This window comes from Equus caballus, chromosome 3, assembly GCF_041296265.1.
Source record: "Equus caballus isolate H_3958 breed thoroughbred chromosome 3, TB-T2T, whole genome shotgun sequence".
In the NCBI taxonomy this organism is placed as follows: Eukaryota; Metazoa; Chordata; class Mammalia; order Perissodactyla; family Equidae; genus Equus; species Equus caballus.
Genome location: NC_091686.1, coordinates 32,018,534 through 32,039,777, shown reverse-complemented (window position 1 = coordinate 32,039,777; position 21,244 = coordinate 32,018,534). Strand labels below are relative to the sequence as shown.

The following is a 21,244-nucleotide window of genomic DNA, read 5'->3' as shown; positions in this document are numbered from 1 at the left end:
GGACTGTCTGAGGGTAATTCAGCAACAATTCTCAAAGGTGGGGAAACTCATTCAGAGGTGGGGCAGCTGGTGCTCCCGGAAGACGCAGGCTGCTGGGCCTGACCTGACCTGCTGACGCAGAATCTCCCAGACGAGGGCCAGGCGATGCTGACGCACATTCCAGGTTAAGGACCAGCAAGTAAGGCCCTCCTGCAGCTTCGTGATCCCTTCACCCGGCCTGCGCCAACATCCCACACCGGCCTCGGCAGTGGGTCTCAACCTTCACTGCGGCTCAGAGCCCCACGCGGCATCCTCGCTCAGTGACAACACCCAGCTCCCCTGACCTCTCCCACCCCCGCTGGATTCAGTTGCTCTGGGGCGAAGCTCGAGACTCAGCATCTTCAACACTGGCCAGGTGACTCTCAGGGGCAGCCGGGGCTGCACACGCGGGCGGACCTAATCCCCTCGAGGGGTGAACGGCCCCCTCCACAGGAAGCAGCGTTCACACTGACTCTGAGCTGATCACACACCAGGCCCGGGGCTGCCGGCCCTTCTACTTATTATCTCATTTAACGTTCCAATGAGATGGGTGACTTCCCATCTTACGGACCATAAAACATGAGCTCAGGAGGATTCAATGCCCTTGCCGAGGCCACGTGGACAGTTAATGGTTCAGTAGAAATTGCAACTGAGGTCTGGCTGAGTGCAAAGTCCATCCTTCTCTGGTCAGCAGAATAATGGCCCCCAAATGCGGCCACATCCTCATGCCCAGAGCCTGTGAACATGCGACCTGACGTGGCAAAAGGACACATGTGACTCAGTTAAGAACAAATTGAGATGGGGAGGTCCCTGGACTGTCCAGGTGGGCCCAGGGGAATCACAGGGTCCTTCGAAGGAGACAGGAGGGTCAGAGTCAGAGTGAGGCAGCACGAGAAAGCGTCCACCGGCCATTGCTGGCCTTGCAGAGGGGGGAAGGGGCCACAGGCCAAGGGATGTGGGCGGCCTCTAGAAATCGAAAAAGGCAAGAAAACGGATTTTCCTCTAAAATCTCCAGAGGGAATGAAGCCCTGCTGACACCTTGACGTCGGCCTGGTGAGCCCTGTGTTGGACTCTGCCCCCCAGAACCGTAAGGGAATAAATCCGCGTTGTTTTAGCTCCCAGGTTTGTGGTCATTTCTTACAGCGGTGGGAGGGACCCCATAGAGCTTCTAACCACGGTCTTCGAACAAAAACGTCCTATTAATTAAGCTCCTTATGTTTGATGACTTCTAATTATACAGAAAACAGAGTCACCAGGAGAATCACCCCAGTGGCAGCTGGCACTGTGCTCGACCGGGGCTCACGGAGTCAGATGCTCAGTCTGGCTCAGAAACCTGCCAACTTGAAGAGAAAAAATCAGACCCGACGTCTACAGGGCAGGAAGGCTGCCTCCACCCCGCCTTCATTCACGACCTAGTGATTTGTGTCCACATCTGTGTCCTTCCCGGGGGACTTACCCTGTGGACACTGTGTGTCAAGGGTGGACAGGCAGACAGGTCAGGTTAGCCATCCTCGTGTGGTGCATGGAGTGGAGGGCAGAGGCCACTGCTGACCGTGTCCCGAGTTTGAAAACTTCAACACCACCAAGGCAACAGGTGACCCAGCAGGAGGGCGGGTCTGGGCTTTGCTGTCTGTCCGTGCCACCCCTCTGCACAGTACCCGGGTCACAGCAATGACCTATAGTGTGACCAAGGTCCCAACCGCTGGTTAACAGAGCCGGCACCTCCTTCGCGAAAAGAGCAAGAGAATGAAGAAGACAGACCGCGTATGACTCCACTTATAAGACTTATCAAAAGAAGTCAAATTCAGAGAAAGAGAAAGCACAGCAGCGGCCACCAGGGGCTGGGAAGGAGGAACAGAGGGGTGCTGTTCAACGGGTGCAGAGTTTCAGATTTGCAAGATGACAAACTGGAGATCTGTTGCACAACAATGAGAATATACTCAACACCACCAAACTGCTCACTTAAAAAATGGTTAAGAGGGAAATTTTATGTTATGCGTATTTTACCACGATGAGAGGGAGACAGAGGAGGAGAGAGAGAGGGGAGAGTTACCCCCAAGCCCAGGGGAGGATGCTTTTGAGAAGTACTCGGGGCATCCTCGAGAACGCTCAGCCCAGCCTCTGCCCCTGGCACAGCCCTCTGAGTCCCTTTGTTTTCCTGTCCTTACGAGTGTTCCTGGCCCATCCGTGTCTGGAAGATGTGCCCTGAGCTGTCCTTTGAATGGCACGAGCAACTCTTCTAGCAAGTTCTAACACCAGACCTGAGTGGATGGGCTGAAGTGGGCTCTCTGATGACACCGATTTGAAACACCCACTGGAGCGGCACCTGTTACAGCTCAGACCCCGCAGCCCGATCAGAGACTGCAGCATCTCCTCCTCGAGGGGTCCGCCCTCCAGACGGTCAGCTCCGGCCTCGTCCTTCAGAAACCAGGTCATTCCAGAGACGACGCTGGTCATGTACAAGAAGAAAAACTCCTTCACAGCAGAAGGCTCCACCCTGTCTGTTCCCTGGGAAGTTAATACTGCTGGTAACCAGGTGGAAAGTCTTGGAGCCAATACACACATTCCCACCAGAGCCTGGAGAACTGGGTTTCTTGCTTTCCAAGACGGATTCACCTGGAGCAGCTAAAGGCCAGTTTTCTTAACCCCGCGCTAACACATCTTGTCTCCTTCAATAAATACATTAAACGCCTGAGGGCAGGGTTCCTCAGCCCAGAGTGGGCTCCCCAGGGTCCGTGAGGTCCTGAAGTGGCCAGCAGAACTCTGTGAGCCCGCGGGGTCTGCATGAACACCCCTGCTTTCAGCCCCGATCACAGGACCCCCTCGGTCCCAGGCAAACCAGCACAGCCGGTCACGCTGTCTGCCCAAGGAAGCCCTTTTTTTTTTTTTTTTGCCTGGAGGAAGGATCCACAACTTTCCAGTTCTCAAAGGGGTCTGTGTCCCTAAAGATTAAGACGCAGTAAGTGTGCAGCCATCTCAAAGAGAAGAAGGGAGACTTCTGAAACGAGACGATCATTCTAGAATCCCTCTAGATTTGCCGTTAGCCAAGCTGAGCTTTGTAAACGAGCACAAACACCCTCATTGTTCTCCCTGGCAGGCGGAACCGGCATTTTTTTCTGTCTTTCTGGACACTGCTCGCTCTGCTGACCGAGTTACCAGAAGTGAGGCCCCCGGGGCGTTTCCACTGGAGCCCGGAAGAGGGGCTTGTCCCGGACGCGCCTCCTGCAGGCCCCACGTAGGGAGGTGCATCCTCTTGACCGAATGCCGCCAAGAGACAGCACGCTTCAGCTTCGCGCCCTGTGACGGTGCCCTCTCTGCCTCCCGTCCCTGGGGCGTTTCTGGCCACCAGTGGCACAGAAGCTTTCCCTGAGAACATCGAGCCATGGCTTATGAAAATGAAAACCTCACACCCACTGCCAGATCTGTCTCAGGCAGTGGGCCCAGTTCCCGTCCGTTATCAACACGCACATCTGCAACCGCTGACGTCCAGCAAACACTGGCTTTCCCTTTTCTCCCTCCTTCCACCCACAACTCTCCTCTTGCCGAGCTCCCTTCCATAAAGATACAAGCTCGCCGCTCTCTCTTCTCAGGGCCCGAAGCAACACAGATATCTGAACAATTTTTAATAAGTGTTATTAGCAGAGACGTGGTCTCAGGGATGCTGGAAACCAATCCTGCCTCCGGCACTTGTTGGCTGTGTGGCCTGGGATGGCCTATCTGAACCCCAGAGCCTCTATTCTCTTAATATAAAGTGGGGATCATCATAGGCAACCTTTTTGATCATTTACAAAGATGGTCCTGTCCTGTTTCACAGGGTTTGATACAGTAATATCCCAATAACCCCACAAGGCAAATATTTATTATTATTATTATTATTAATTATTATTATTATTATTCCCTCTTAACAGATGGCACATTGAGGTTCAGGGTGGTTAAATGATTTGCCCCAAATCACTCAGCTGGCACACAGCAGAGCCAGGACTGTCCCCTGAGCCAGCAAGATGTACAGTATTGTACACGGGACAGCAATAGCCAAAAAGGGCCATCGTGAAGAAGAAATAAGATCAAGGGCCGAAGGCAGGCATGCACACAGTCAGTGCTAAACAGATGTTAGTTAATAAGACAAATACCACCATCATAGTCATCGCTGTCACCATCACTATTATCAAAAATTCTCAAGGGACTGTCCTCTCTAAGCCAGCGGTCCTCAAAGCGTGGTCCCCAGACCAGCAGCATCAGCATCACCCGGGAACGTGTTAAAAATGCAGATTCTGTGGCCCCACCCCAGACTGTCTGAGCCAGAAACACTGGGGGTGAGGCCGGAATCTGTTGGAACAAGCCCTTGGGGGTTCGGAGGCACAAGTCAGAATTTATCCACCCACCCAGGGAGTCAGGAAGGACAGACGAGAGAGCCGAGGTTCCGGGGAGGCAAGGCCTGCCCATCATCCCACAAGCGGGAAAGGTCACGGCTGGGGCTTAAACCTGCGGCTTCTGACCCAGTCTGTGCCCTCTGGGCTCCACCCTGATGCTCTTCCTGCCTGCAGCTCCTCACAAAGTGCGGGGTCTGCCAAGCAACGCCCTCTGCGTGAGCAGGCAGGAGCTGCAGGCCCCGTTAGGCCCTTCGAAGGTCTGGAGACGATGCTCTCAAAACAAATCTCTTAGCTAAACAGACATTTTCCAAAGGCATCATCATTTCCCAGAATACAGAATGACCTAGAAACCACGGCCAGAAAAGAGCCTCTGAAATGGAGGTGGCTTTCTCCCCTCCCTCCTTCCTTCCTTCCCACTCTCGCCCTCTCTTTTGCTCTTTCTTTCTCCCTTCCTTCCTTCTTATATTTTCCAGAGAGCTGTTTAAGCACTGACTACTACAGTATCTTCACGTATGTATTCCTTCAACAAACATTAACTGAGCAATTATTGTGTAACAAGCCCTGTCACGAGCACTGTGGTTCCAAAAACTCAAAACTCCAGTGAACAAGTCAGTTAAAGACTGAGTATAGGCTTCCACCCACATCCCTGTCCACATCAATGTAATAAAGAGTGAAGGTGCATTTAAACGAAGCAGAACAGAGCAGAAGAACAGAGCCTAAGGCAAGACACAGCCTCATCTGTGTGTCACCTTTGCCATGTGCGAGCTGTGTGATTTGCACAAGGCTATTCTGAGCCTCATTTTCCTTCTCTGTAAGATGGGGAAAATAATATCTAGAGATGGTGTTTTTAAACAACCTAAAACATAGTAAAAGGAAGCTTTATATTATTACTAAATTTTTATCTAGTTTTCCTTGCATTTCTAACCTTTTTTTTTTTTTTTTTTGCTTTATAGGTTTAGCTGCTGTGTTGTTTGGTGCATACAGATTCAATTTTCATATTTTCATAAATTATACCTTTTGTGGCATTGCATAATGAATTGCACTGTCCCATTCAGTACGTTTACCCTTAAATTTCACTTTATCAGATAGCAATATTGCCACTCCTGCTTTATTTCTTTGCTTCTTCCTATTTGGCTGGAATCACTTGGCCCATCCCTTTATTTTTAACTCATTTTAAAATCAAAGTCTCTGTCTTTCAAGAGCAGACTTTGGTTCAGACATTTAGTATAACGACTTGCATACATTATTTTATTCCTTCATTAAACTTTCAGAATTCAATTTTGTCCAATAGTTTTTGAGACGAAAAAAGACGCACTTAAGGAGGAAAGAAAAAAGATGGGGAGAAAAGTTGGGCCAAGAAGGTTGCTTTGACCTTACAGAACTCAGTGACCTCGCATTTCCAGGAATCGGGGACAAACGAAGGCAGATGGAGGGAAAGATGGTGGTGGTGGATGGGGAGAGCTATAAAATGAAGACAAGAAAAGGCTGAGGAAAAATAGAAATGAGTGGAGCTGATCTAACCATGGAATTTAGATCCTGAAGATTCGCTGGGCTAGAAAATCCCAGTTGGGTCCTTCTCCAGAGAGGTGAGGCTTGGCAAGAAGACCGTGCGGGCTGTGGGGCAGAGCTGTGACCACATTTACTTCTTCTGGGCCACCATGTCCTTAAATTCTGGGTAACTAGATGGGACAGACTACGTTTGGGAGCTTTCACTTAAGAGAATCGGCTAAAGCTTCCTTGCTAAAGTAGGAGGGAAATGCTGAAGAGCAGACTCCAATGCCACGTGAGTGGCTTTTAACAAGTTGTAAATTTGTGTAATTTACATCCTGTGTGCTTCTAGGTTAGTGTGTACACAGCCAAAAGAAATGCAGCGAGTAGAGTGGGCCAGAATCTAGAAATGCATCAGGAGACCTGGAAAGATTATTAAACAGCTGGGGAAATGAATACGTATGCATGAAAGCTTACACATTAAAAACGCATGTCATCGGGGCGGCAGGATTCAATTCACCAAACTACGAAGACATCTGTGTAAGAGGAGGCGGAGCTGCACACACAGGCGCAAGCACTAACATCCCTACAAATGGGGAAACCAGGGCAACGGTGGCAGAAACGAGTGGTCCCAATTTAGCTGGAGGCACGGAATGAGATCTCAGGCTCCTGGTATCCAGACCTCGGAACATGGTTTCTGAGGTCCTAAGGGGCTTTGAGAGGTGGTCACTGAAAATGCCAGCATACTCACGTCTGCATAGATGTTGGACCCAAACACGGGAGCCCAGTAGGATGGCTCATCTTTGCAGTACGCCGAACAACGAACTCTGGAAAACAAGAAGCATCTGTGTGATGACTGTGATCAACAGAAAACAAACCTTCTTGACAAACAGCTGGCCCTCTCTTTGAATTTCAAGATCTGAGTATATAGATGAAAGGAAACTCTTTAAGAAAAAAACTTACCTTTCCCACCCTAGCAGTGGTAAAGATATTCTCCCACTCCTTAAACAGAGCATATAGAATTTAAAAAAACCCATACTACAGGATACACACAAACAACATGGCGAGTGGGAAGAAATATCTGAGAGAGGTGGGTATGAGATTGTAAGCCTGTACTTCCCCTTCTGGGTGTTGGCCAATTCCTACTGTGGGGCACATGATGGAGATTATAATCAATAGACTTTTTCAAAGGCCACTTCCCTGTGTGGGGGAGGAAAGGGTGGAGGGCCCTCACCTCTGTGAGTCACAGAACATTCCAGGGAGGGGGCCCTGATAACCTGAGGTAGAAAGGGTTAGATCACCGCTGCGTCAGTTGCCACACTGCCCCCCACCACGGGCAGAGCGGGGGAGGACAGCGCCTCAACTGGAAATGGGTGGACCCTAGGTGGTTCGAGAGATTCAAACCAGGAAAAAGCATGAGCTTTAACTAATAAAAGGTCTTTTGTCTTGATCTGGAACAGCACAAAAGGGCTGCAACCCAGGGACCAAAAAACCAAAATGGCAGCCAGAAGCCATCTGGCCCCAAGACAGGCAGGATTCTGGGAGGGAAGAAAGCCGGGCAAAGGAATTGAGCAGTTGAAACGGTCCAGGGCCGGGAGAGGGCAGGGGTGGGCGGAGAGAAAGAGGATGTGCGTGTGAGATTTAAAAAAACAAAAAAAGAATTTGTGTAAGAATGTTCTTTCCTACTTCTTCTAGAGTGGCAGGCCAGATACTTATATTTTGGATACTCGTCCTACGCCAAGTTTTTCTTCTTGTTTGTTTGTATTTTCCGAAAGTATTTCCTTCTGCTTCTCTTTCATATTTAGGGAAGTTTACTAAAAGGTCGTTATCCCCACTTGAACATTCCAGGGAGATCCGAGTGGTGGTGGAGGCGGCCGGGGGAGCCGGTGAGAAAGCTCCAGGGGCAACGTGAGAGCCAAGCGGGGAGTCAGGCCCCTCCGGTCTCTCCTCACCCCACCCTCCTGGGGCTTTCCCTCTCAACCTCAAGGCTCTCCTCCTATTAGTTTCAAAATCAGTCTTTCTCTTCCAGGATCCATAGGCCTCTGGGCCCAGGATGAGGGTTCCCAGGATGCTACACAGCCCGCTTCAGAGAGGACCTCATGGGTCGCTCAGAGACAAGCGTTCCCAGGACATCCTTGAGTTTGTTGTGATGACTCATCCTCCAAAAACCAGCCAACTAAGGCTTGGGCAGACGCATTGAGACCTGCTCCCCAGACAGACGAACTGTGGTACATCCACAGAATGGAACACCACACGGCGACATGAAAGAATCAACCACTGATACGCTCAACAAGACAGAGAATCCCAAAAGCATTACGCAGAGTGAAAGAAGCCAGACGCAGAAGTCCACACGCTGTTGGTGAGGATCAAGGCTGCCCCAGCCCCAGGGAGGAGCCCAAGGCGCCCTGCCCTACATACCGATCTACATCATCCTCTGGGAAGCAGGGATGTCCTGACCTGATCCATCTGATTTGTATCCAAAGTTATAGGACCATCAGATACCCAGACCCCACCCACACTGATACCATTTTAACGACTTTTTCCATGATCTTTCCTTTGTCTTGTAAAGAAATAGCTCACATACCTATGCCTTATAAATTTAGCTCTAACCCTCAAGGCATTGTAGCTCTTCACCGCCCATGGGTCCTGTCCCCACGCTATTCTCTGAATAAGGGAGCACTACTGCCAGACCTCGAGAGTCCAAGAAATCTTTCCTTCGACTCCTCAATTCACTGAGCCCGCATCACTGTGACGGCTCCATTTATAGGAAATTCTAGAAACGGCAAAACTACAGTGACAGAAAGGAGATCAGCGGTTGGCACGGGCACAGGTGGGAGGTGGAGGGAGGGGGACCGACGACAAGCGAACTTTCTGGGGTGATGGAAACGTGCTCTGTCTTGATTGACCGCGTACGTTTGTCAAAACCCATCGAGTTGCATACTTCTAATGGCTGGATTTTACTGTGGGCAAATTATACCGCAGAAAAAGTCTGGGTTTTAAGGAGCTGATTCTAAAGTGATCCATAAAAACTATCCCAGATGGAGCAGAAGAATCAACAAGCTGACTGAGAGGGGACAAGCGGCGCCAGCTTCCAGAGTTCTAGATTGATCTAAGAGACCAAGAATGACAAACTCGAGGTCTGCACAAGGGAGCCGAGGAAGAGCTTAGTGGCAAAGGAAGTCACTTCTACATGCACAAGTGCTCTCTTCCTTGAGGCAAGGTCACATCTAGAGGGACAAAGCCATTTCCTCAGCTAAGCTCCCTAGAGCATGGCTCCGGGGTCTAGCTGCACCCTGGGCTCACCCAGAAGCTTCTAAAGATGCCGACACCCTGCTGGGCCACCCCCAGAGACTGGGATTTCTGTGATCTGGGCAGGGGGCCCCTGGAATTTGTTCTTTTCATGCCCCTCAGGCAATTCCAACGTGCAGCCAAGGGTGAGAACTAGCCGTCTCAGGGGAAGGTCTGGCGGGTCCTTGACTTTGAGCACGAAGCAAGTGCTTTCCTGGGTGGACACATAGTAGGGCCACATCTAGAACTCAGTCATGCCTTGCTGCCATGAGGTGGCCCCCAACCCGGCAGGGCGCCTTCTTCTCTTAGCCCCCCAGTTTGCAACACCAGACGCCGGTGGGCCTTACCTCGGACAGTGGGTCCCCGTCTTCACAAACGGGCAGAGCTGGGCGACGGTGGTGTAGCAGTCCAGGTCCTGCACTGTGGACAGGAGCACGTGGGGAAAGGGTCAGGTCGTGGCAAGCCTGGGCCTCAGACTACCGGCCTATGAAATGGGCTGCTGGACAACTCGGCCCTCAGGGCTCAGTGGGCCTCGAACAGACCTGGCAGGAGAACCCAGACCCAGTGCCCCGGCACCTCCCCCTGGGGCCACTCAGGGGATGAGACAAACCCACAGCCTGAGTGTCTTTACAGGGCAAGGGTGTTAGCACCCTCGCTCGTTTCCCATTGGGACCAACAGTTCTTCTCATTTGCATAGTGCTTCTCACTTGGAAGCCTTCCTCCTACTCGATCACATTGGATGCTCAGGTATTATTCCAATTATACAGATGAGCAAACTGAGGTCCGGAAAAGCTGAGCCCTCCCAGCCCGCTGGAGACTGCACAGGATGTGAGCGAGAGCCCAGGATCCCGACGCCCAGTCTAGAGCCCTTCTTGAGGGTCACGCGTTGTGTTCAAACAGGGTAAGAAAGCGGTTCTGTCCTGGCCACCTCGGCCCCCCGACAGCACGTCCGCCTCTAGTCCAGGGTTCGGCAAACTCTTTCTTAAAGGGCCAGCGAGCAAATGTTTCCAGCCCTGTGGTCTGTGCTGTAACGACTCGACTCTGCTGTTCAGCAGAAACCTGCCACGTGTCAAGGAATGGGTGTGGCCATGTGCCGATAAAACTTTATTTACAAAAGCAGATGGCAGGCAAGATGTGGCCCTGAGGGCGGCCAGTTGTAGGTCCAGCCTATCACTTGGTGGGGCCCGGGATCTACGTAGCAACCCAACAAAGGGGACTGGTCTAGCACCCGGGGACTGCTCTATAGCAAGATGCCAGGGAGGTCATTAAAATTAGGTTTGGATGCCACTTAAAGGCACAGACGTATCTTCCTGATGCATTATTATTTGAAAAAAATCAGGATGCCAACCTTACATAATTCCGTTTCCATTTTTTAAAGTATATCAATGTGTCTATCACCAATGTACATACTCTTAATACATAGGGAAAATAAACTATAAAGGTATCCACCAAAATGTTCAGAGTGGTCATCTCTGGGTGGTGGAATTCAGGTCAAGCCCTTTGTTCACATGCCACATACCTCCCCACATTTCCCTCTCTTGTCCATGGCAGACATTACTAATCTGTCAAGCTCTGTTTTCTGCTGAGCCCAGAACGAGGCCTCAGAATCCTTCTCAACACAATGGTCCAGGGACCCACTAGCAATCAACAGAAACTGATGCTCCTGATGCAGCTTCTTAGCTACTCCAGACCCAGGCATTACTATTTCTGTGACATTCGGCTGGGAACCCCAGGCCTGTGCTTCCGGTTTAGCAAACTAGGGCCAATGCTGAGTTCAGACATGTTTAGAAACCAGTTGAAGGACCTCTTTAAAGAACCCCTTTAAATAGTCTTTACAATGCTGCGAACGGCAACATCAGCCGGCATGATAAACATGAAATCAATAACTAAGCAGAACGCGATTTCCAGGGACACCCAAGAGACCCGGGTCCTATGGTCACATGAGAAAACACCGGCCAGCTTACCTTTCACCTTTGACACCGTGAAGGAGCTGGAAGACTTGTATTTGCTGTGAAAACAGAACGGTGGGTCAGTGCAGGCAGAACCACTTCTAAAAGCTGCCTCCTTATTGACAGCCTCGACCACACATTTTCCTACTTGTTTCCCATCAGCCCGAAAGTTCTTAGAACATTCTAGAGCGGGATCTGGAAGGAGAACATTCTAGAGCAGGGCTCGTTGACCCTCTTAATGCCAGAACCCCGCTGGGAGCCTGGAGAAGCCTATGGACCCCTTCTCAGAATAATGACTCTAAAAGGCATACAAGAAATTTAAAAGATTAAATCATTTCTTAGTGATATCACCATCAAAGTATTGAAACAACTCTGCGTTAGGGGAACAGCGGGGCTTCTCGGCATTAAAAACAGAACCTAGAGGCGGCTGTCCTAAGCACTGTCACTTCAGAGTAACAACAGCATAGACCGCGTGTCGAGATGTTGGCAGCGAGTGGGTTTCCGCCGTGAGGCAGCCACCGGCCCTGCTAACGCCCCTCAGGTTTGGGGCCAACGTTCATGATGAGGAAATACTACATTTCAACGAGAGGTTAGTAAAAACAAAGCTTTAGTCTGCCCTGTGTTGATGTTCGGAGACTCCCTGGGTGCTAAAACGTGAAGAACATCACTCTAGAGGCAAACAAGTTGGCCACTGGAAGGGGCCAGAAGCGGCTTTAGGACAAGCGCCCAGCCAAGCCCACGGCGGTGTCGGTGTCTGTGCTGCGCTCTGTGGAGCCCGGGGCTGAGGTCACCCGGCCGACACCTCCTAGGACACCTCCTGCGCTTTCATTTAGACGTCCTTGCTCTTGGTTTTGTTTCCATAACTAAGACAAGAGGCAGCACCACTGGAGAACCAGACCTCGCAAAGGGGAGAGACTCACGGAGCTTTGGAAACGTTCTCAGTGGCCTCATGATTCGGACGGGACACGCTACCTCGAGACAGTCTCAGGAGCATTGCTGGGTGCGTCCCTCATCGCAGACCCTGCGGGGGTCACCTGACACGGGGGATCCCTGGCACGCTGTCCCACCGTGGATTAGCGGGGTGTCAGCCCTGGGTCCTACTGTGGCCTTCATTTATGAATGCCACCCGGAAGGGGTGAAGAAACTGGCCCAAGGTCGTGCACGGGGAAGAGGGAGAGCCATGTCGTTTGACCCCACAGGCCCCACTGGGTTCCACGATCCCAAGTCGCCTTCTGTCTCTGATTCCACTGACAGATCAAGACATGGCCTCCTGCTGCTCCTCAAGGCGGCCCCCCACCCCCAGAGTCGGAATGGGGAAGACAAGTGCGACCTGCCATCCACCCACACGCCTTACATGAAAAACATTATCTTGCAAAAAAAGTAGTGTATTTTAAAAATGAAAAGCCTCATTCTCAGGAAGTAAGAAAAAGTGCTGATTGAGAATTAGCCTACAAACTCAAGGATGCTGCCCACCGTTAGTGAGGGCGCGTCTGAAGACTTCCGGTGACTGGGAAGGGAGAAAAGGCAAGATTCAGAACTCAACCAAACTGAACACACATGCGTGTGCACGCACGCACACACACACACACACACACACTCACTCACATACACACTGGAATGAAATATGCTACTCTGCCTACAGGGGCAATTTCTGGGTTATGGTATTAAGGTCGTCTCTAATTTTTCCTGCTTCTTCACATTGTTCAGTACTTTTCAAAGTTTCGACAATACTTTCATAACCAGAAACAAATATTTTAAGGAACCCTGATCACAGAATAGTTACCTCAAAGACTCCACACCGTTTCGCTCAGACTTCACGAAAAAAGGGACCTTCCCGTTCCTGGTGACGTCCACCAGGCCCCCTTTGTCATCTAGGATGCCGTAGTGAATGGCTGCCCTGCAGATGCTGGACGCCTGGGGAGGGCGGGGGAGACGGAAAGTACCTCTGAATTCATCTCTGTGGCAATCTTTCTCGGAAATACCCGAGATGTCTGTCCTCAACCCACAAAAACCCAAAAAGTCGGGCCAAAGCTTACCCCACCTCTGCCCGAGACCTCTCACCATAACACGTCTTTGTTCCCGGGGCTGCTTATCTTAAAAAATCCATCCGCGTTGCTTTACCAGCTAAGAACGGTGACAGACGGCCCTTTCTCCCCACCCAGTGGAGCATGTTAACACTGGGGATGAAATGGAGACTGGCCTCCGTGAGGGTCAGCCCCGGATCCCAAAAGTGGCTTTGCAAGTCTGCGAGCTCATCAATACACATGGATCAGCTCTCGGAACACAGGGGCCCACAAGCCGTTTAAAGAAATATTGGCCACACTTACGCTTTCATAAAAGAGGGTCCCAAAGATCTTCGCTTTGCTGTTCAGGCAGCCTGCTGGGCACTGGTACCTGAGGGAGAAGAAAGAACATGGTTTTCAGGGGTAAACATGTTGATTAAATCGCACCATGAATTCACCGGGCTATCTTTCTTCAAGAGCTCAATAATTACCTATCGAAAAGCCTCCGTGACGCAGAAACCACTGTTTTTGAGCAGGTTGCCATTTACCCAGGATGAAGTTTATCGTCACATAAACGCGACTACCTACTCAATCTGACCTTCTTAGAGATGACTGTCACGTGTTTAAGATTCGAGTTGAAAGCAGAGACACGAATAGATGGACAATTCGCAGAAGAAAGACAAGTGGCTTCAAAGACGCCAAAAAAAAAAATCTTCAACCATCAGATATCAAAGAGGCACACAGCGAAAGGAGAGGCCATCTTCTAGGTGTCAAATTGCAAGGGTTTTTTTTTTAATAGAATAAAACCCAATGATGGTGTTCACGTTCATGAAAAAGTATAAGTGAATCCAGAAAGCCTTAAAAATTCATAACTCTTGATTCTTGAACCTCCCTTGTAAGCGTACATCCCAAGTCAAAAGTCAGAACGTCAGCCGACATGTTATTCCGACCGCTCATAATGACAAAAACCTGGACATAGGCCAGCAGGTGTCAAAAGAGGAGCCAGACATTCTCACGTAGCCGTACGTCAGAGGGTGATGCCGCCACCACAGATGGAGGTTTGGAGGAATACTTACTGACTTTGGGAAATCTTAAGTGAAAACAATAACCCACAGGATCACATAAGCAATATTAGCCTAACAGCACACAGAAAAAAGACTGGAGGGAACGGCCTCAAATTGCTGCCCATGTTGAGGGGATTCTGGGACGCGTTAATTTTTCTTTATGTTTTGTTGTTGTTTTCCTGAATTACTTACAATGAACAAAAATACCTTTAAAGTCAGAAAAAAAATCCAGTAGATGTTATTTTTGCAAAAGTACCACGTGCGAAAAACTGATGGCCCGGGAGGCGGGACAGCTCCCAGGAGAGAGCCGAGGGGGTTCCCGTGTTTGCAGTTGGGGCGGGTTACATTTCCCAGTTGAGGCCTCTAACAGTCTTCGCGGGCCGATCCCCGCCTCCTCCCCGCCTGGGGAGGCTCCCGTCTCCCCCCGGCTCCAGAACTCTTTCGATGCTGGCTGACAAACGATGTTCTCCAAACTCCGTCCTTCTTTCTGGCTGAGTGCACAGGGGTGATGCTCCTGTGACGACCTTGTGGTTCACACAGGCCCATCCTCACAAAGGGACAACCCTGGAGTGTTCTGAAAATCTCAGACCAGGAGTTTGCAGAGTGGACACCCCTTCCTGAAGACGGTGCCCAAAGACGGGGACCGTTACTCCACCACCCATCGCCGAGCCACATCCGGCTCATCTCACCCACAATCGACTGGCTTTAATTTGCAGGACTTGCTGGCTTCTCGCCAGAGGCTCGGGGGATGACGTGTGAGCCCCTGGAACGACCCCATCCTGGGTAGCTCAGTCTACACTCCTGCCAAGGCTGAGCGAGGCGTTCTCCTGGCAAACTGAATTCCAAATCCCCGTGGGATAAAATAGAACCCGCTCTCTTCTCTTTGCAGCATGTGCTTCAAACAAGGCCATTCGGCTTTGGAGGAGCAGATGCCGGAATCCAAAGGAGGACAAGTGAGGCCCCCGCACCGATGGCACGGCTGTCCTGCTGTGACCCTGACGTTCTCTGCATGAGGCTGCTGCACCTGTTGGCCGTCCGCTGCCAGAAAGAGCAGCCCAGCAGCTGCCCTGCCAAACCAGACTCGCTCTTCTTGGCAGACACTCTCCGGCTTCTGAATGGACAGCGCTGAACGACTCCGTCCGCTGGATGAATCCATTCACGTCCTGCAGGAGACACTGGCAGCGCTTTCTCCGGTGGGGCCCACTGGGAAGCGGGCCCACTCAGGCTCTACGGCAGTCCTGCCGGGTCTGCCAACGGCTGACAGTGCGGCTCACACGTGCCTCGCTCTGCCCCCGCCCTGGTCCTCCCTGCACAGCACTCCGGGCTGCCCTGTAACCACCTTCACACACAAAGGCGGGATGGAGCCCCCAGCCGCGCAAAAACATTGGTCAAGATCTCCGCGTCTCTAGCACATCTGGCATTCCTACACTTTGGGGATCCCTTTTGAACCAACGGCCTAGAGCATCTGTAGTTTGAGCACCTCCTCCCCAGTGGGGATGAAATACTTGACTGGAACACATGTCCAGGTAGGAGACCCAGAGCTTAGCCAACTCTGTAGGTCAAAGCTTATCCACTGGGGGCAATTTTACCCCTCTAGGGACTTCGGGAAATTTCTGCAGATATTTTTGGTCGTCACAACTAGGGGGGAGGGTGTTCCCGGCATCTAGCGGGTCGAGGCCAAGGATGCTGCTCGACATCCTACAGTGCACAGAACAGCGCCCTCCAGCAAAGAATCATCCAGCCCTAGATGTCAGCAGTGCCAAGGCTGGGGAACCCCGGTCCGGGCTGACAGAAATGGATCATCTTTGCGGGCCAAGCCCTCACTGAATGGTGGCAGTCAGAGGAAATGCTGAGACGTTGTGGTCAGTCTAATTCATGGCACGAAGCAAGCGGAGTTACTCCCCACTCAATCTGGCACACTTTTGTGCTAAAAGTACGGGGTACCATTTTTCCGTGGGTTTCTACCCAGCTTGGTTCTGGTGGCCGTCAACTGACTGACCACACGACCCACACGGCACAGCAGGTGCTTCAGGGGGCTAGGCAGCCGCGAGAGAGGGACCCGGCCGGGACCTTACCTGTTGCATGTGGACCCTTTGCACTTGTCCTTCAATTTGGTGTCACACTTGACAACTTGGGCTAGGAGAGAAACGCAGAAATATACGTCACGGAAAGAAGCAAGAGGAGGAGTCTGAGTCAGACCCCACCCCGACTCCAAAGAACTTTCTGGAACATTCTGGAATGCATGCCATAACGAGAGCAGGAGCACTGCCCCATGGCAGCAGGCCTCGGTTGTGAGGTTCGAATCCCAGATCCACCACTTCACAGTAGTGATGTGACCTTGGACACGTTACTTCCCCTCTCTGAGGTTCAACTCAGCTACAAATGATGGGATACGTACAGTGGTCACTGTTTCTGTGAGCATTAAATGAGGAGGTCAATGTTGTCTTGGAAGGAAGCCTGGCACACACCGAGGGCCCCGCAGCCCCCTGGGTTCTGGAGAGCAGGACCTACAAGCCTCACCCAGACTGTGAGGCGGGACCGGCCTTTCTCACCTGTCTCCCCTCGCCTACACCGAGATGCCTTTGCAAGCTTTCCTTCCTCGTTTATTTGATAGGGACATATCAGAATCTGGGATTAGCGTTATAGTTTGACAAAAAGACATACATTATTTTGTAATTTTACATTATTTAAAAAAAACTGGGGCCAGCCCAGTGGCACAGCGGTTAAGTGCGCACGTTTCGCTTCAGCGGCCCAGGGTTCGCCAGTTCAGATCCCGGGTGTGGACATGGCACCACTGTGGTAGGCGTCCCACACATAAAGTAGAGGAAGATGGGCATGGATGTTAGCTCAGGGCCAGTCTTCCTCAGCAAAAAGAGGAGGATTGGCAGCAGTTAGCTCAGGGCTAATCTTCCTAAAAAAAAAAAAAAAGAAGAAAAAGAAAAAAAACCCAGTGGAACGAACCGCTTTGACCTTCTGGACAAACGACAGCATCAGCGTATTTCCTGGCCAAGAAAGCTACAGAATGATCAAACAGGTGGAAATTCTGGGGGAAAGACACGGAGTGGCCCACGTTACCACAAAGAACCCTCATGGCAACCCTGTACTAGCATTGTGGCCCCAATTTTATGGATGAACAAATCAATCTCCAAGAGTCCAGTGACGTCCGAGTCACAGCCAGTATGAGGGAAAGAAGCCCTCTGAACTCTCCCTCAGGGAGGCCAGTGCTTCCGAAAGGAACCTAATTTCAGCCCAGGTCCCCTTGGAAAAGACAAGGTCTAACCTTAAAATACGTGCCTGGGGGGGGGGGGCGGGGAATGCCACCCAAGCACAACTCCCAGAATGCTTTTTTTCTTTTTCTTTTTTTGGTGAGGAAGATTGGCCCTGAGCTAACATCTGCTGTCAATCTTCCTCTTTTTCTCTTTTTTTTTTTCTTTTCTCCCTAAAGCCTCAGCATATAGTTGTATACCCTCATTGTAGGTCATTCTAGTTCTTCTTTGTGGGATGCCACCACAGCATGGCTTGATGAGCCATGTGTAGGTCTGAACCCAGGATCTGAACCAGCGAAACCCTAGGCTGCTGAAGTGGAGCACATGAACTTAACCACTTGGCCACAGGGGTGGCCCCCTGCGTGCTTTTGAAATGACTTAAAAAATACCACTTTTTAAAAATGTCTTCAGGTTGTGCTTTTGCAAACTCCACCCCACCCTGCTCCCCGCTGTTTGTTGACCTGGAGACCTCTCAGCCCGCCAGCTCCCCCCCACCCCACCCCCCAGAGCAAACGGGGCCCTTCCTGAGGCAGCTGGAGGGCAGGCGGGGGCAGGGGACGGAGCCGACTCACTCATGTAGTTCACCCCAGGGGTCTTCTTGGGCTTGGTGGGCCTGACAACCCTCGGCTGCACCCAGACGTGCTTCTCTTCAGGGACGGGAGCCACCTCCACCTCGTTCATCTCGTCCGTTTCGGGCTTTTGGTCGTAAGTCTCTTCTTAATAGTGGAGAGGGAGAAAAAGGAAAAATAACATACTGGGATTCAACCAAATGCACTTTGGGGCAAAAAAAGACCAATTTGGAAACTAAACTTGACTGAGGTTTGCTTCCACAAAGAGTCATTTCAGCGGCAAAGAGAAAGTGACATGTCAGAGCAGCGCTGGCCGGGCGGAGGTCCCCCAGCCCGGGTGAGGCGGCCGGGCTCTCACTCACTGCGCCTGCTTTGGACCCGAGAGCAGCGGGCCGAGCCGAGGCTCCAGGGCCCCCCAACCCTGCATCAGCATCATGGTTTCTTGCCCCATCTCCCCCTGCACAGCCCCCTCCACCCAAAGCAGCAGCTTCAGGAAGCTGCCACATCCTCCGACCCCAAACCGGAGCTGTGTTCCCGGAGGTCCTTCCGGCCCCAGCTTTTCCATGGGGGAGGGTCTTCCCTGTTGACGTGCTCATTATGGGGCACGAAGACCCAACCCTCTGTGCTCAGTGCCCTTGGACCTCACCAAGCACATCCCACTCGCTTCTCCACTCCCGCGAGTCAAGATCTCTTAACCAACCCAACTCCTTTCTCCGCATGGAAGTTTCGCTGCCCAATAACATTGCCAGGAACACCCGGTTTAAAAAAAAAGGTTCATTGGGTCCCAATCTTTTTCCCACCCAAATATTATTTCTCCAACCATGACCATGATCCCTAAGTTCGAAAATATTTTAACCAAGCAAACTGCATTTACTTAGTTTATTTATCTTCCAGTTTTCATCAGGAAAGACAACTATTAACTGCTCACCAGAATCTGTCATCAGGCCACCAGGAGACCAAATTCCAGCCAAAGCAGAGCAAATACTGCTGTTTTAATTTGCTCGAGTGGCCTTATCAAAGGTGAGCTGATGTGCACGTCCCCTGCGGGGCCCTCGGCATCTTTACAGCACACACTCGCACCCCTTGCAGATGTCTGTGGCCAGAGCTGGAAAGCCCTGCCTTCTGAGCTCCTCCAGTGAAGACGACTTCAAGGGGTTTGGGTAAGAACGATTGCAAGGAGGACCAGTGAGGCCCCTCGCAGGCCTCTTTGTGTCACTGGATTAAAATTCAAGTCCCATCAAGTGTTTGTCAATCCCCCAGCCTTATTCCTACTTCCCCTTCAGAGCAATGATCTTCCTTCTCTAAGGGGCAGACCACGTGTCTCGTGTCTATGCGACGCAAGCATCCACAGGAGTGGTTCCCCGATGCTTTTCGAGGCTGGGATACTTGGAAGCTGATTCCCAACCCCACAACCAGGCCCCGGGCCAACCCAGTCCCCAGAGGAGAATGAATGGGATCTAAGCCAGGGGACCAACGGCAACCCTGAGTCCTGTTTCCATCCTTATCAGGACTCGTGGACCGCCGCGTACTGCTCCCGGGCAGCACATCCCGGCTGCAATTTCACGGCCACCTGCCTCTTCCACCGGCTGTAAACTCCCTGAGGCCGGGAGCCAGCCCGCTTCTCGTCCCCGTACACCCAGCTCTCAGCACACAGTAGCTGCTCAACGAAATTCACTGACTGAAGGATCATCGAAAACCCCAAAGAATTCTGTCTTTGAATTCTTTTGGGGAGGGGAAAAAAGTCCCAGTGCAGTTTAAAGACAATCAGGAAGGGAACTGTGAAAACACCATTTGCAGCCCGAAGCTATAGGTGGAATCTTTAGGAAGACCTGGGTTTGCAAGGCCGTGGGCGCGTCGGCAGGCTCGGGCTGCCCTGCCCGTCAACGTGGTGATTCAGCCTTGCCCTTCACTGAAAGCCCGAGCTGCCTCTGGAATAAGCTGGGCTTTCTTCCACTGGCCTTTCGGATTTTCATAGCTCATAATCGCGGCTTTATTTAGCCGAGTATAGTCTGGAGAAGCAGCCTAAAGCATTTGAGGGCTCGCTATTTAAGAAAACGGGCAGACGGTCCTCCCCGTCAGACGCACACATGAAAAGGCAAAGGCTCCCCCAGCGCACGGGCTGTATTTGAGCACATGCTAATTAAGGTCCCCCGTGGGGGCCAGCGCAGGCCTGGCGAAATTCGGCGCCGGAGTTCACAGCAAGGTGACCGTCCAGCTGCTGACCAGGGGTCTCGGGGCGCATCGCGTCGCTTACGTCATTCTGCAGACTCCCACCGGGTTCTCTGAGTGGTAACAAAGCTCACAGCTCACACTGACTGAACTCGGACCAGATGATGACCCGCCGGCTAGGCCCTTCCCTGGCATGCTCTGGCGTCATCCTCTCATGGCCCGAGGAGGCAAATGGGGAAACAGGCTCAGAGAGGCTAGGCAACCTGTCCAAGCTCACACAGCTGGGAGTCAAACTGCCTTTCCCCGAAGCCGGGCTGGAGGGCTGGAGACGGCTCTTACGGCCCATCCTTATCCCTGCGCCCTCTCTATCACAGGTCAAGGCTTTGCCAGGCACCCTCAGTAACACTTAAGGAGCTTACGCAGATAAGCTGCTTCCCAGGACACTTTCCACACAGTTAGCTAAGAAAACTGGGATGCCGGCCAGGCGAAGTTGGGCATTTTCCACCAAAAATAAAGAAACAAGCACAGAGGCTTCTCTGGGTGGGTAAGCCAGCATCTAGGGTATATTGGTGGGCATCTGTTCTTTTAAAACGACCCTCTGTGGGTTTAGGGGGTATACGTACAGCATGCAGAACACACCTGCTACGTGCCCCGGAGGCCCCACAGTGAACCGGCGGTTCCAACAGGTGATCGGGGTCCCAGAGAGTCTGGGTGCAGTAAGGGCATGGAGGCAGGTGTGCTGCCTGTCTGAGTAGTCAGGGAAGGCTCCCTGGAGGAGGGGTGACACCAGAGCTGTGTTTCCAAGGAGGAGAAGATGTCTGCCAGGTTCCTGAGATGGATGAGGGCCCCAGGCTGGGCGCAGGCCAATGGTCCCCACCAGGCGAGGAACGGTTCCGTGCAAGGTGATCAGTGCAGCCCTACCCCTCCGCCACCACTTCTCCAAGGAGCTAAAGAGCGTGTTGGTAAAGCACTGACTATGTGCAGGTTGCTGTGCCAGCAACTCACACCCTTGTCGCTGTGGCCTCCACGCAAATATCGCAGGGAAGGACCATTGTTGTCA

The 21,244-nt window shown here is 51.7% G+C and overlaps 1 protein-coding gene across 2 annotated transcripts in view; it reads right to left on the bottom strand.

Moving 5' to 3' along the window:
* CRISPLD2 (cysteine rich secretory protein LCCL domain containing 2) overlaps nucleotides 1-21,244 on the bottom strand; it is a 64,935-nt gene that overhangs the window by 14,207 nt on the left and 29,484 nt on the right. For both annotated transcript variants that reach the window (XM_001499908.6, XM_023637428.2), the window contains 7 exons: nucleotides 18,019-18,162; nucleotides 16,256-16,316; nucleotides 13,441-13,507; nucleotides 12,897-13,027; nucleotides 11,129-11,172; nucleotides 9,512-9,584; nucleotides 6,628-6,703 (listed from right to left, as the gene is read on the bottom strand). In XM_001499908.6, the coding sequence (XP_001499958.2) occupies nucleotides 6,628-6,703; nucleotides 9,512-9,584; nucleotides 11,129-11,172; nucleotides 12,897-13,027; nucleotides 13,441-13,507; nucleotides 16,256-16,316; nucleotides 18,019-18,162 (596 nt within the window). The remainder of the gene's footprint in view (nucleotides 1-6,627; nucleotides 6,704-9,511; nucleotides 9,585-11,128; nucleotides 11,173-12,896; nucleotides 13,028-13,440; nucleotides 13,508-16,255; nucleotides 16,317-18,018; nucleotides 18,163-21,244) is intronic.